Here is a 15,394-nt window from a genome sequence, read left to right on the forward strand (position 1 = left end):
AAAGCAAGGCAAGGCTTTATTTAGCCTCGTCCTACCCACCCACACAGCGGAGGTTAGGAGGGAGCCCCGAGCTGTGATTACACAGGGCTTATAAAGGCAAAGAACAAGGTTACAAGAATCAGGTGTGCAAGCAAGATTAGGACACAGGTACAAATCTGATTGGCTCAGGGTTTAATTCTAAAATGGGGTTCACGTGTCTGGCACTTCACCATCCACCCCCCTTCTGCATGGCCACAGCAAGCCGGGCAGGCCGAAGCCAACGACACGCCGGAGCCTCGCCCGGCTGGCCGAGAGCAGCCGCCGTCCCTGGGCCCTCGCGTTCCCAGAATGCTTCAAGGCTCGGCTGACCTCACAGGACGGTCACGCAAGGGGGGCGACGGCCGTGACCCAGATTGTGATGGGTGCACCGCCTGAAACAGACAGACACCCACTGGAGACACGTGTCCGCTCCGGCCTCTCCGGCCCGTGCCACGCTGGCTCGCTCAAAACAGGCGGCAGTCGTTAGAGCGGGGTGCTTACCCTCGGGAACTTTTATGCTTTCTTATGGCTTGGCACCGTATTACGACTGGGTATGAATGAAACATCACTAAGCTCTGCATCCAGGTGACTCCGAATTGCCTTGACCTCTTCGTAAATATCCAATCCGGCAGGGAAACACATTTTCTTTATTTCCAAACCAGGGGCTAATGATGTCGAGAGACGGATCGCAAGCCTTTTCAAACAGGGATGGAGAAAACGAAGAAGAGGAAAGAGCGGCGAGGTCAAGGTCATGAGCCTGGGCATCTCGCGTCCTGATGGAAACCCATAAATGCTCAAACGGGGGAGGCGATGTCCTCCTGGCGCATCGCAGGCGGCTGGAACAGTGATATTTTCTAAACACGCGCGGGTGAGGAAATAGCAAGCATCGGGCTCGTGACGAGGGGGAGATAATGTGAACGAATGATGAAGTGTTGGAACGATTTGATGAAATAAAACAGGAAGTCGGTCCCAGCTGGGGTGAACGTCTGGGTTGGGAATGGAGAACTGGAAATGGTTTCTTAGGAATGTAGCCCGGCCGGCTTTGATCTCCTGATCTTTCGACCTCAGCTTCCCTGGTGATGGAATTAGAACTCTCTGCAACCACAAATGGCTTCTGAGATGAACTTTTCATTTTTAAAAATGCATCATGTCTTCATTTAAATATATTTTTTGCCTTAGCGTCCTTTAAAATTGAATGAGCTTAGAAGTGAAATTTATAAGCGAAGTACAACTTGTAGTTTTTATACTTTGGTTATTCTGCTACCAAGCCTGGAAAAATTCTCAAAAATGAGTATTGTTCTTTTAAGAAATCAGCCTACTTTTTGTTCTGACTGTATGGTTTGAATTAATTTATTAGATATTAAAGGCATGGCAACGAACACAGGAAGACAATAAGCGCATTTTGAGTTTTGCTCTGACCTTTACCTTTCAAAACAGTAACTCTCCAAAATTGCTGAAAGGTTAACTAATCTCTTCAAAGGTCACCTGTCTTTAAACTAGTTTCAGTATATAAATGCTTTTCTGCTATCCTGGAGCAATCCATCAATAACTCATTAAAATAAGCATTGTTTCTTTCTTTAACATTTTTACTTTCTTGTAAGGCTATTTCCTCTTGGTCAATATAACATTTAGCATATGTCATAATTTACAAAGCTGTGATTATATGAAGCTATGTAGTGTTGCGCTGCTAATTAAAATGGTTTTGTAGTACTTGCTGTGTGCCAAGTATCCTTGTAGCTGCTAGAAATGCAAGTTTGTGCTTTCACACGAACAGGAAAGTCACACTGCTGCATTAATTATTTGCTTGCACAAAATGAAGCAAATGAAATGGTTGGCCAACCTTGGGAAAAATTATTAGCGCAATTCAACACTCCTAAATGATTTACACATTTTTAAGACCCTTTCCACCACCTTCAGTATTTCTCTCCTAATACACTTACCATGAAAATTTTACGAAATGTAAAAGTCTGTGGCAGAAGCTTGTAATCCTGGCTACTCAGAAAGCTGAGATCTTTAGGTAACAGTTTGAAGCCATCTAGGCAGGAAAGTCTTGTATCCAATTAACCATAAAGAGCTCAAAAGTGGAACTGGGGCTCAAACCTTGAGTAGATAAGGTAAGGGACAACACCCAGTTCCTGAGTTCGAGACCCAGCACTGGCACATACACACAGAACACCTGTCATCACTCGAAGGATTTTTAAAAGTTGAATGGTTTGATTACAGTGATTGATAGATTTAAAACAGAGCTACCATTTGCAGGGCAGAGAGGATTTTAAAACAATGACACTGAATTTGGCTTCTCTTTTGTAGCTTGATCCAAAAGATTGCTGCTGTTACTCTAAATGAAAGAGAAAGTTTTGTATGTAGTATTTGTTTCTTATTTAAAAGTGAGACTCAAGAAAGTCTACTACCATAAGCCAACTACTATTCACTCCTCAATGAAGGCTCTGGGTGTCATTCAACTGACAGGGAAAAGCATGAACTTCTTAACAAAATTCTACTTCCAAAGGAATAATATTTTGTCCTCTGTAAGCAGGAATAATTGTTAGTGATGACAAAAGTGCAAACCCAACTAACTTATCAATCCATCTATTTTGCTTAGGAGAGTTCCTGCCTTTGTCCTTTATGAAATGCATGTTTTCAAAACTGCAAGTTCTCTGGACTGTTGGCCAGCACAAAGGAGTATAAAACAGACGACATCGCAGCATTATTATACCACAGTCAAGGAGCATTTTGTTTCAGGTGTGCTTATTGCTGTTTTGTCTATGTATTTGCATGTGCTTTGTGGATTTCTAATGTAAATTCCACTTCTTACTAAGAGTTTTCTTGAAAACCCTTGAATAGCACTGAATTCGAACCGAGAGTGAAACAGTAGTTTTAACGCATTAACAAAAATAATGCCTGATTTCCAGAAATGGACATCAATCTCACACCTCATTTCTCCTACTGAAAATTCAGACCTTCACTGACTTAGAGATATACATAATCATTTGAGAGAGGACAAAAAATGTGTGACTGCCATTATGGAAAAATAAAAACAAATTATATAAAGCCACTTACCTATGTGGACATTAAAAACATGAAAATCCATTTATCACATCATCCAACTTAAATATACCCATGAGATAAATTAAAATAATTTCGATGTCATTTATTATTGTACCTATGTGAGGTACCCAAAAATTGCTTTAAATGGGACTTGATATGTAATCTATGTGCTTCAAAACACGATATGCACTGAGCTCTCCAATTCCATGAAAAGATGGAGGTAACACTTGGTAATGTTTGTGTTTCATTGATGCCTTTTTACAATCCAAACGAAATCCTGTAATGCTTGTAGAACTTCCTGTTGTTGTATGTGCATTCTTGCCTAGGGATAAATGTCATTATGTTCACCTAACTCTGACACACTTGGGGTCAGCCCTGGGCTTGCCTGTTTGCTTACTCTGGGCAAAACCTAGGGAAGGGGACTTCTACAGATCAAGCAGCCCGAAGCGGACCAGCGACGGTTCTGAAGACGCCCCGAGGCTTTGCCTCAACCCGAGGAAGGCTAGGAGTCCAGCCATACGATCTGAGCGTGAGAATGAACACGGAGCCCCTGAGCCCAAACTCCAGTGCTGACCTACAGCAGCTCGGCCCAGCTGCTACATGGCCCTGCCCGGATATCAAGACATTCCCACTGGAGCAGGAAACGTGAGCGAACACGCCAGCCAACGCAGCATCGGCCAAGATCAGGCCAATCCTCACGGAGACCCCCAGGAAGTACGAGGGAGGGCCCGGCTGCAGATGACATGATGAAAATAGGAAGATTATTCATAAAGAAAAACCCAGATGCAAGGCTCCCCGTAGGTTGTATAACATGTAGGCGAACAGAGAGAAAGGCAAAACAATGAGCTAGGAATGGACAAGTGCTCTACCATTGTCAACATGCCATGTGAAACCATGTCCTCTTTTGTCCGTACTCCCATCCCGTGATTTTACCTCTGGTGTCACTGTATCTCATCTTAGTTCCCTGGATATTGTATATACACATGTATTGGGACTAGGGAAGGGAAGGGGAATGTCAAAATAAAGAGACAAAGGATAAAAAGACAAACCAATGCAACAGCAATACTTACAAAACCATACGGTGTAAACCAACTGTACAACTCATGGCAGCGGGGGAGGAAGTGGGAAGGGGGGAAGAGGGGGGGAAATGAGGGGAGGAGGTAACAAGTTGGATAAGGAATGTACGCACTGCCTTACGTATGAAACTGTAACCCCTCTGTGCATCACCTTGACAATAAGAAGAAAGAAAAGAAAAGGCAAGTGGGTAAACATTTTCTTAAAATAAAGAAGATTTCAGACTTCTAAGGTGCAACTTAAAGAACCCCTTTATGAAGCATGGGAATAGAAGAAAAGAGATGAAAGCAAAATCCACATCTACCTAATAAAAATTTTTAAAGAATCATACATAATAAAATATTTATTTCCGAATCAAGGCATTCTAGAAGGGAGGGGAATAAAATGTTGGAATAAAAGAGGGGAAAAAAATACTTAGCAAACCTATAATCAGCAAGCCCTAGTCTTTCAATACCTGTTAAAACCATCCTCTAAGGGTGAAGATAGACATTTTTATAAAGTAACCATGTTCATAATATACTCTCTCAATTATATTTTGAATGGCACATACATTCTTTCTCATGCAAATCAAGTTAATATCTTTTGAACTATAGTTTGGGGCTGGGGGTAGAGCTCACTGGTAAGGGACAAGCCTGGCTTGTGTAGGTTTAGTCGCTAGCAATACCAAAAGAAAGAAAAAAAAATACAGCTATGTGCAGTTTTGGTTGAATGTGTCATTGACAATGAGGGAAAAGAAGAACAGCATTAGAACTGTATGTAAAAATATTCAGTTACAAATGAAAGCAAAACCCAGAAGTGAATTAAGTGTTGACAAAATTTGGGGAGAATTAGACATTTTTAGTAGTATGCTCCACACAGCATAAATAAAATATCCACAAGACAGAACTATGACCAATTAAAGGAAAAACGAGAGCAGGGATGAGCAAACCTAACTTACTTTCTGAAAAATTTGTATACTTCCCTCCAATTGTGATACTCGTGTCAAAATGGGGAGAAGTATGGATATATATTGCTAGGTATAAGTCAAACTTTAACTTATGACTCATGGGTATTGTTAGTGAAATATAAAAAAGCATGAATAAATAAAATTATAATAAAATTTCATGAAGCATAAGTGCTAGAATTGGGAAAAGTTCTGAATCCCCACGTTAAACTTTCATTTTTGCTTCCCTGACAACCAAGGTCAAATTCTTCCAGACGTGATGTAAAAAAATCTCTATCTCGGGAAGGAAAAATTATTTACGCAAAGTAAGTCCTAAATAAAAATGAAATCTTTTATTTATGAATAAATATATTTAGTTTGAATAATTCAAATTTTGGAAGTTCTCTGTGTGGCATAAGTAATACATGGGACGCGATTCAAGTTGCTGGGGCTGGTAATGAGGCACGGGTCTAGGGAAGTCAAACCCTGTGAGGGAGAGAGGAAAAACCAAACAACAGAAAAGGTTCCGGGCACAGTGATGGAAGAAATCGGTTATCATCGTTGAGCTATGCTCTGTCATGCAGAAATTAGCCAGAGTTCAGTGCTATAGATCTGCCGTATCCATGAACTAAAATCACCCAAGAAATGGCGGCATTGTGTGATGTACTCTCAGGTAAATAACATAAGCAACAACATGTACTGTGCACATATTTAACCCCCCACGTAGCTGTTTTCTGTGACTGATACGGAAGTCTTGTTGCGGCTTATGAAATGAGGAGGGGAGGGTGAACGATTTCAGATGAAACCGTCATAAAATAAGTGCTATAATACTTTACACAAATTTAAATGAATATACAATCCTAAGTCTATGGGAGAGTTCCGGGGGACACACTGGGCTCCCCTCTAGAGGGGTAACCGGGGAGGGAGACAGCCCTGTCTCAGACGGCCTGGGTGGTGAGCACGAGGAATCATGCCAACGCCGAGTCTGGCACCGAGGGACACGTCCATGCAACCGGGGAGACTGCAGATGTTACACGACTGTGCTGGTAGACTAATTAAATACAACACTTCATAGCCACGAAACCGCTGCTAAGTCTCGTTGATGGGTGAAAGCGCTCCGTCACGTTAATGCTGCCTTGAGGTTTGTACCTGCGGTGGCAAGTTTCCCCCGTTAGAAACACAGTGCTAGAAGCGACTTCTCCCAGAACCTGGGGGTCGGGGAGGGGGCCACGGCAGGCATTTTCCACGCCAGAGTCATTATTGACTGTCTATCAGGAACTGTCAATTCTCTGCTCAGGGAACATGGATGTTGAAGCCCTCATGCCTGAAAAGAAGAGCGTATATACGCGCTGCATTGTTTTGTAGGGAAATGAAATAATGTGTTTCCAAATCAGCTGTGTGCTTCTGGCTTATTACACATTATTTTTATTGATCCCATTAATATGAAAGTGGCAAAACACGGGCCGTTCATGTGCAAGAGCTATCTAGACTTTAAGTGGCATAATAGTGTGTTTTAGGAAGAGATGACCTTTTATAACTGATGGGTGTGATTTATCGTTATTTCCTTCCATAAAAGAGAAAGAAAGAAAGAAAAATGACCTCAAAGACTGTGACGGACACTTACGGGGAGTGGTGGGTGTTCCTCCCTGCACATTTGCGCCGACCTCTGGAGCCTCTGGGAAGGAAAAACATATCATCAAGGATGGTCTTCCTGAGTATAAATTTAGCCATTATTGATCTCATTATCCAGTCGAAGTAACTGAAGCTTCAAGTGAGAGGGCAAGTGGAAGAAAAATGGTCTGATTATTTCACTTTGAATTTTAAACGACACGCTGTCAAGTTTAAACTTAGCCAGCTAAAAATAAAATAATGGGAAAAGGTGTTGTCAGCGAACTCCATAAAAATAGAAATGTTTTCATTACTTCAAAAATAATGAAAATATAGTTTAGTAAAGGAGAAATCAACACTCCATTTCCACATGCTATTTTGGAAACAAATTATAGAATGATAATGTAAGAAGATCAGATGAAAACACGCAGGAGACGAAGATCGGGCTTCCAAAATAATTCAGTAGGAGGTGTCATGGAGCCTGGGAATGAACCTCGGGGTTGCAAATTTTATTATTAGTTGCACAAAAGTTGTGGAAAGCTCCTTTTCATTGAAAATACATTAGTATGTGAGCTTATAGGATAGACATGCACAGTGTGCTCAGCCAGCGTGTTCAGGCGTGTGGCGTGCGTTTCAATGAAGAAAATGAAAATAATGCAATGCTTTGGTAGGTTTGGGAGCAATAATTTAAAAAAAAAACTGAACGATGTGGCACAGGGAGTCGCACACAATTTAATTAATTAACTGTGGCGTATTACTAACTTCATTTAAAGCATCTATTAGGTCTATAAGGGAAGTTATTGCTACTGGTACTCTCACTGGGATTAGTGCTTTGTATTTTAAAGGAATGATGGCGAAGGAAACTTCTGGACGAGGTGTGTGAACGCCAGCAGGACGTGCAGCTGGGCGGGCCGTCGGGAAATCCCAGGGACGCGCGCCCCGGAGCCCCCCGTCCGCGCTCACCCCATTGCACCCCCAACGTGCCGATCAGGGGGGCGATTTCCCCGGATGTCAATGGCAGGCTTACAGATCTGCGGCTCACACGTTGCAAAGCGAGCCCCGCGGAGTCAATCTATTTTTATTTTTTTTTAAATCCTCACATCCGTGAGACAGGAAACACGATGAGGACTCCGCACCTCGGAGTGAACATGACGTTTACCCAACGACCCGGACGATCGGGAGATGGCAGCCCCCCGACGCCGTCCTGGGGACGCAGTGTGAGCGAGCCGGAGGCGGGGAACGGCGGGGAACGGCCGCCGCTCGGCACGGTTGGCGCAAAGCCTCCTTCCTCGGTCCTCCATGACAAGCACGAGGCGGCGGGCGGGCTGGGTGCGCGCAGGGGCTCCGCCCGCGGGGGCGCCGTCCAACGCGCTCCGGGGCTGGGGGCGGGGGAGGCCGAGGGAGGGCGGAGGAGGCCGAGGGAGGGCCGAGGCCCGCGCCCACGGGAGCGCCGTCCAACGCGCTCCGGGGCTGGGGGGGCGGGGGAGGCCGAGGGAGGGCGGAGGCCCGCGGGAGCGCCGTCCAACGCGCTCCGGGGCTGGGGGGGCGGGGGAGGCCGCGGGAGGGCGGAGGCCCGCGCCGTCCAACGCGCTCCGGGGCTGGGGGGGCGGGGGAGGCCGAGGGAGGGCGGAGGAGGCCGAGGGAGGGCCGAGGCCCGCGCCCACGGGAGCGCCGTCCAACGCGCTCCGGGGCTGGGGGGGCGGGGGAGGCCGCGGGAGGGCGGAGGCCCGCGCCGTCCAACGCGCTCCGGGGCTGGGGGGGCGGGGGAGGCCGAGGGAGGGCGGAGGAGGCCGAGGGAGGGCCGAGGCCCGCGCCCACGGGAGCGCCGTCCAACGCGCTCCGGGGCTGGGGGGGCGGGGGAGGCCGCGGGAGGGCGGAGGCCCGCGGGAGCGCCGTCCAACGCGCTCCGGGGCTGGGGGGGCGGGGGAGGCCGCGGGAGGGCGGAGGCCCGCGGGAGCGCCGTCCAACGCGCTCCGGGGCTGGGGGGGCGGGGGAGGCCGCGGGAGGGCGGAGGCCCGCGCCGTCCAACGCGCTCCGGGGCTGGGGGGGGCGGGGGAGGCCGAGGGAGGGCGGAGGAGGCCGAGGGAGGGCCGAGGCCCGCGCCCACGGGAGCGCCGTCCAACGCGCTCCGGGGCTGGGGGGGCGGGGGAGGCCGCGGGAGGGCGGAGGCCCGCGCCGTCCAACGCGCTCCGGGGCTGGGGGGGCGGGGGAGGCCGAGGGAGGGCGGAGGAGGCCGAGGGAGGGCCGAGGCCCGCGCCCACGGGAGCGCCGTCCAACGCGCTCCGGGGCTGGGGGGGCGGGGGAGGCCGCGGGAGGGCGGAGGCCCGCGGGAGCGCCGTCCAACGCGCTCCGGGGCTGGGGGGGGCGGGGGAGGCCGCGGGAGGGCGGAGGCCCGCGCCGTCCAACGCGCTCCGGGGCTGGGGGTGGCGGGGGACGCCGAGGGAGGGCGGAGGCCCGCGGGAGCGCCGTCCAACGCGCTCCGGGGCTGGGGGGGCGGGGGAGGCCGAGGGAGGGCGGAGGCCCGCGCCCGCCTTCCTCTCCCGTCTCTTCCTCTCCTCTCCCTCCTGGGCGGGTCTGGTCCGGCGGGGGCCGCCTGCCTTTCCCGGTGCCTCGGGGACATGGCCGCGGGGAGGGCGGGGCCGGAAGGGGCTCTGGGAGCGCGGGGAGGGTCTCAACCTTTGCAACTCGCCCGGAGACCCCTCGCGTCCACGCGAGCCCCCCCGCGGAGCATGTCCACCCGAGCCCCTCCACGGTGGAGCATGTCCACGCGAGCCCCCCACGGAGCATGTCCACGCGAGCCCCTCCACGGTGGAGCATGTCCACGCGAGCCCCCCACGGAGCATGTCCACGCGAGCCCCCCCGCGGAGCATGTCCACGCGAGCCCCCCACGGGGCATGTCCACGCGAGCCCCCCACGGGGCATGTCCACGCGAGCCCCCCACGGAGCATGTCCACGCGAGCCCCTCCACGGTGGAGCATGTCCACGCGAGCCCCTCCACGGTGGAGCATGTCCACGCGAGCCCCCCACGGAGCATGTCCACGCGAGCCCCCCACGGAGCATGTCCACGCGAGCCCCTCCACGGTGGAGCATGTCCACGCGAGCCCCCCACGGGGCATGTCCACGCGAGCCCCCCACGGAGCATGTCCACGCGAGCCCCCCCGCGGAGCATGTCCACCCGAGCCCCCCACGGAGCATGTCCACGCGAGCCCCTCCACGGTGGAGCATGTCCACGCGAGCCCCCCACGGAGCATGTCCACGCGAGCCCCCCCACGGGGCATGTCCACGCGAGCCCCCTCTGCGGACGTCCGGGTTTCACGGCGTGTGCGCTCTGACAGCGCCCCGCGCTCCGAGGCCGCAGCGAGCAGGGGCGTTCGGCCGCGCGGGGACCCGGGCCGTGGCCGCTGCGGTGCCGCGGGACGCGGGGACGAGGGGCTGGGCGGCTTCTCCCGTGACGCGGCCCGCCCCCCCACGCCCGGAGCGGCCGCCGCCACCGAGCGGCCCCCGGGCGCCTCCCGAGCCCTGGGGGGGACGGCGCGAAGCCCCGCGTGGAGACGACGCCGACCCCCGCGGTTCCGGGACCCGGACACCGCGCGGCCCACGCGCGGGGCGCAGAGCCGGCTTTCCCCAGCCGAGCGCAGCCGCCCGCGCCGCTCACCGCGGGGTGCCCCCCCCCCCGACGGTGCGCCCCAGACGGCCACGGCGACCCTCCCCTGCACCCGGACACCGTCTCACAGGCCAACGGGGTCACGCGCCCGGGGCAGGGAGGACACGCCCCTGCTTCACCCCTGCCAGCGCCGACGGGCCTCCCACCCGCCCCCCGCCCCCCTCCACCCGCCCAGCCCGGGGGCCTCCCACCCGCCCCCCGCCCCGTCACCAAGGGCTCTCCCGCCATCGCCCCGCTCTTCTCCTCCGCACTGTCATCTATTTCTCTACAAATAAGCGCTTTCCAGAAAAATCCACCCCGGCGTCTTGCCTGCTGGGGCCTCAGCTTCCGCGCGGTCTCCCTCGTGGCCGCGAGCTGCGGGTTCGGGTCTCACCTGTCTGCCCCCAAATGAACATCCCAAGGCATCCCCCCCGTCGTCTCCCGTTGGGGCGTCCGTCCTGGGGGGTGTGAACGGGGATCCGCGGGAGAATGCGAGTGCAAACCTACGGTCGGCAGGTTGGTGTGCAGGTCACTGGGGTGGGGGGGGGGGGGAGAATGGAGAAAGGCGATTCAGGGCTCCCGGAGGAGAGCAGCGTGGAGTCAACTTGGGGGGCTGCAGCCCGCCTCGGGAGGTCCGAGGAGGAGCCGGGCTGGTGCTCCGTGTTTTCCAGCACTGGGTATTGATGGCTTCCCAATGCTCCCCGTGCAGCCCAGCACCTGGAGCCCCGGCCCTGGAGGAGCCGGGTGGGGGACCTGTGCCTGACATGGGGGTGCTCCCAGCTCCCAGCTCCGCTCCTCGCCACCCAAAATGACCTTCCACAATGACCTTCCACCACCGGAACCGCAGGGGAGTCCTCGACAAGCTGAACGTGGGTAGTTATTTCAGTCACTAGTGACAGAATCCAAGGCACACGGGAGAAGCGACTCGGCTCGGCCCCTTCCTTCCCATCTTCAAGCGGGGAGAAGTCAGGATTCCGTCGGGATGGTGGAGGAGATGCTGTAGGGCTCCGCACTGGACTTTACGCCAACATTCTACTCTGTGCTGGCTGACAGTATTGTCCCGCTGAGTGTCACCTCACCGGCCCATGTGTCGGGATTCGTGTATCTAAAATCACTCCTGCTTAGCCCTCTGTCTGGAGGATATCATTTCTTTTTTTTTTTTTTGCCAGTCCTAGGCCATGAACTCCGGGCCTGAGCACTGTCCCTGGCTTCTTCCCGCTCAAGGCTAGCACTCTGCCACTTGAGTCACAGCGCCACTCCTGGCCATTTCTATATATGTGGTGCTGGGGAATCGAACCCAGGGCCTCATGTACACGAGGCGAGCGCTCTACCACTAGGCCATATTCCCAGCCCTGGAGGATATCATTTCAGATAACGCCCAATGAAACATTATTCAATGAAGTCCTTTATTCTATCCTTTTTCTCCACTCAATCTGAAAAGAACAACAGGAGGAAGACATAGCTCAGAGGTCACTTCCAAGTCGACACTCCGGAGATGTACAGTCACTGAGGAGGTGGAGGCTTTTCCCAGGACCTCGGTACCTGTAAATGTGGTAATGACTTACTATCCTCTTTGAGTGTGTGTGAAGAGCATTATGGGTGTGTCACAGGAGGAAAGTCACGCTCACACTTGGTTTAGAGTTTCCTCTCGGGTTTGAGACCAGTCCTAGCCGCTTTCCTGGTCTGATTCGCGGTTTCGGGTCACAGGGACACCCAATGGGCTTTTCCCCACTGTCAACAAAGAAAGAGGCCTTGTCTTGCTTGGCAGACCACCCAGAAGTGACTAATTAGCAGATAATAATGGCAGGCTTATTAACAGGTGGTTAAGAGTATTGAACGCTTCTTTTTTCTTGTGGTTGGTTTTGTTTTGCTCATTTATTGCCGTCAAGAACTTGAGCTCAGGGGAGGGTGTGACTCTGATTGAGAAAGCGTCTCCCATTACAAGGGACCTTCTTCTGTTTGACTCCATCGCATACAGAATTCAATTCGTCACCCAGACTTAGCTCTGAGAACGAACTTGTGTCTCCGAATGAACTAAAAAAAAAAAAATGTGTGAAGATAAAATGAGGCTTTGTAGTAAAGCTAGAGAAGAGCCATTCTTTGAAAACCTTCAGATGTGACATCCTCTAAATATTATCTATATATTCCCAGTAATGCTCACTAATGGAGAATGGCTCTGAGTGGAGAGACAGACAGACAGACAGACAAATAGCTATATGCGTGCGTGCGTATTTACATGTTTGAAACCTTTGGATTTTTTTTTCAAGTTTATGTTTTTCAAGTTTATTTCAGAAAACAAGAGCTTTTTAGTAAATAGTTACATTTCTTAACAGAGTACAGTGCCAAATCTAGTTAACAACCATGTTTATCAGCTACTGTTTGAATTGTCATCACTTATTTCCATACAGACTTCAGGAATCCATAAACGGTGGGCTCTGCAAACGGCGGAGCCCTGCAGGATTGTCTACCCTTAAGTCCAACACACCACGATGGCCATCATCGGCTACCTGACGCTGCCGGAATCAGCCTTTTCCCCAAATGGACATTTTGTTAAACAAACACACAAACGATCGCCCTCTTCCCCCCGTCAGCCTGACCTATTCAATATCTCTGCATTAAACAACCCCCAGGGCCCTCTCGGTCACCAGTTTCTCTCCCGCCCTCGGGAGGGGGGTGTGCGCGTGTGTCTGGGGGACCCTCTCAGGAGGGGACATCTCCCCGACACATGAGCCGTGCACCCCCGCATGGCTCCCGGACGGACGGGCCCTTGCCTGAAGCTCCGGCCGTCGGGACAGCGGTCCTCTAGGAACCGTTGCATGCTCACACGGAAGCCGCGGGCTTTGGGAGCCATTCTCCACAAATGTCCTAATGATTTCAGGTTTCTCGCACGGAAAAACGCCCTGCGTTTCTTGTGTCCTCCTGGAGGTGACAGAAAAGGATGTGCACATCTGGCTGTGACTGTCACCGGCAGGCGGAACCGTCCCGCGCGCGTCTTTCCCTCGTGGACGGAGATCGCCCGCGGCCTTCCTGAAAGGTGACCTTCACGTCTAGCGAGCCAGGTCTCCCGTGACTGGCCGCGCGGTTGCCTCCATGCTTGGACCACGCCTTCTCATCCTTGGGACCCAGAGCCATCTCTGGAGAAGGGGGGCGGGGGACAGGCTCTCTGAGATGGCATGGCTCGCCTTTCACTTGTTCAATCACCCCGTGGTCAGGAGCGAGCAGAACGCACCCCCGGTTAGGAGCCAGCCCCTGCGGACTCCTGCCACCGGGGCAGCCCTGCAGGTAGCCGCACCCCTCAGTCACGGTGGAAAGCCGGGCCAGCCGCGGCTCACGGTGGCCTCTCGTTTTACCTCGACGTGCTCCCACTTTTGTATTCTCCACGTCACTTTTGGCCTTTCTGGTTCTCAATTTAAGCGACGGGAATTCAGAGCCATTTCCAAGTGTAATTAGAACAATCTGCATATAAAAGGCGCGGTGTCCTACCCAGAGTTGAGTGGAAAAGCAAATACTTTCAGGGAAGAAAATGAGAAGTGATTCCCACAGCTGAAATCCACTAACGTTAATTCGTGGTGCACCTGATGAGAACAGTTTTATTATTATTATTTTTTTTAACCAAGAGGTGTATCCAGAAACTGGTGAGATATTGTGGAGAGGGAAGGGAATTTTAAAGAGCTGACAAACGAAGAGGAAAGCGGAGAGACAGTAAACGTACATTTCACATAGTGCTGGGGGAAAGAGCCACATCACGGCAGGAGGAAATCGAGTCTTGCTATTACTGTCACAGACAAAGGGGTTCCCCCTTATATATCCTACTGCGATTTACTGTTGCTAAACGCCGTGCCCCGCACGTCTGTCTCACAGTTTGTGGGGTTCAGAGGTTTCGTGGTGCTTAGCCGGGGTCGTCGCGAAGGTCGCTTTAGTCTCGGTGTTGGTGGGGGCGGCGTCTTCGGGGCAGGCTCGGCTTTGGGGTGCCCTTCCAGGCTCACTCCTGGGGTGGGGTCGAGGTCTCTGTGCCTTTCCACACGGACTCTCCACACAGCTGCTTCCACAGTAGCTCTGCAAGCAACCCAAGGGGGGAAATGAAATGAGCACGTTAGGGGCTCCTTAAGCCAGACACAAGGGCCGATCTCAACCATTTCAGGTCTCGCCCCCTCCCTTCTGCCCCCGTGAGCTGGTCCAGGATTTCTTTAGTTAGAAGAGTGCTCGATGGCCTGCTTGCAACGTGATTGTGGGAGCCAGGAGGTGGGTATCTTCATAGAAGCTGTCTACTGTGTGTGTGTGTGTGTGTGTGTGTGTGCGTGTGTGTGTGCGTGTGCGTGTTCAGTCTGTCTGCTTGTTTGTGTGACATAATAATTTATTTATTTTTGTTGTTGTTGTTCGTGGAACTTGAACTCAGGGCCTGGGCGCTGTCCCGGAGCTCTTTTGCCCAAGGGTAGATATCAACCACTAGTTCATCTTACAAAAGACTTTTAACAATACAAGCCCTGGGGCTGGGAGTGTGGCTTAGCGGTAGAGTGCTGGCCTAGCATGCTCGAAGCCCTGGGTTCGAGTCCTCAGCACCACATAAAACAAAAAAAGCCGGGAGTGGCGCTGTGGCTCAAGTGGCAGAGTGCTAGCCTTGAGCAAAAAAAAGCCAGGGACAGTGCTCAGGCCCTGAGTTCAAGCCCCAGGACTGGCAAAGACACACACACACACACACACACACACACACACACACAAATACAAGTCCTATAAACAATCTTAAACTAAAAGGGAGACCACCACAGAAATTGTTCACCTTCATTTACCTTTTAACATACACTTCTCCAAATTACACTGTTATTAGATTGAGAAAGTTGCATACATTTGAGATGATGAGAAAAAGTTACTTCAGTCTGTAAATTAACAGTTCTAAAATGAGTTTTTCTTTCCTGAAAAAATTAGCATTTGAAAAGCCCACAAACAAAATTTTGTAAATTCTGCAGCTCACCAAGTACTTAGCACACAAGATCTGAAGCATATGGCTATCCTAGTCCAAAACAGTACAAGTGTCGGGGTGTGCCAATTCTTAATTACCAGCTCATTAACACCCAGGTGTCAAT

General features: G+C 51.9%; 1 protein-coding gene across 1 annotated transcript in view; it reads right to left on the minus strand.

Moving 5' to 3' along the window:
- Positions 1-14,239: 14,239 nt before the first annotated feature.
- Pcdh10 (protocadherin 10) overlaps positions 14,240-15,394 on the minus strand; it is a 47,469-nt gene continuing 46,314 nt past the window's right edge. The window contains 1 exon segment of the mRNA XM_048333561.1: positions 14,240-14,369. Within this exon segment, the coding sequence (XP_048189518.1) occupies positions 14,296-14,369 (74 nt within the window). The 3' untranslated portion in view covers positions 14,240-14,295.

The sequence above is a fragment of the Perognathus longimembris genome, chromosome 24, assembly GCF_023159225.1.
Source record: "Perognathus longimembris pacificus isolate PPM17 chromosome 24, ASM2315922v1, whole genome shotgun sequence".
Taxonomy (NCBI): Eukaryota; Metazoa; Chordata; class Mammalia; order Rodentia; family Heteromyidae; genus Perognathus; species Perognathus longimembris.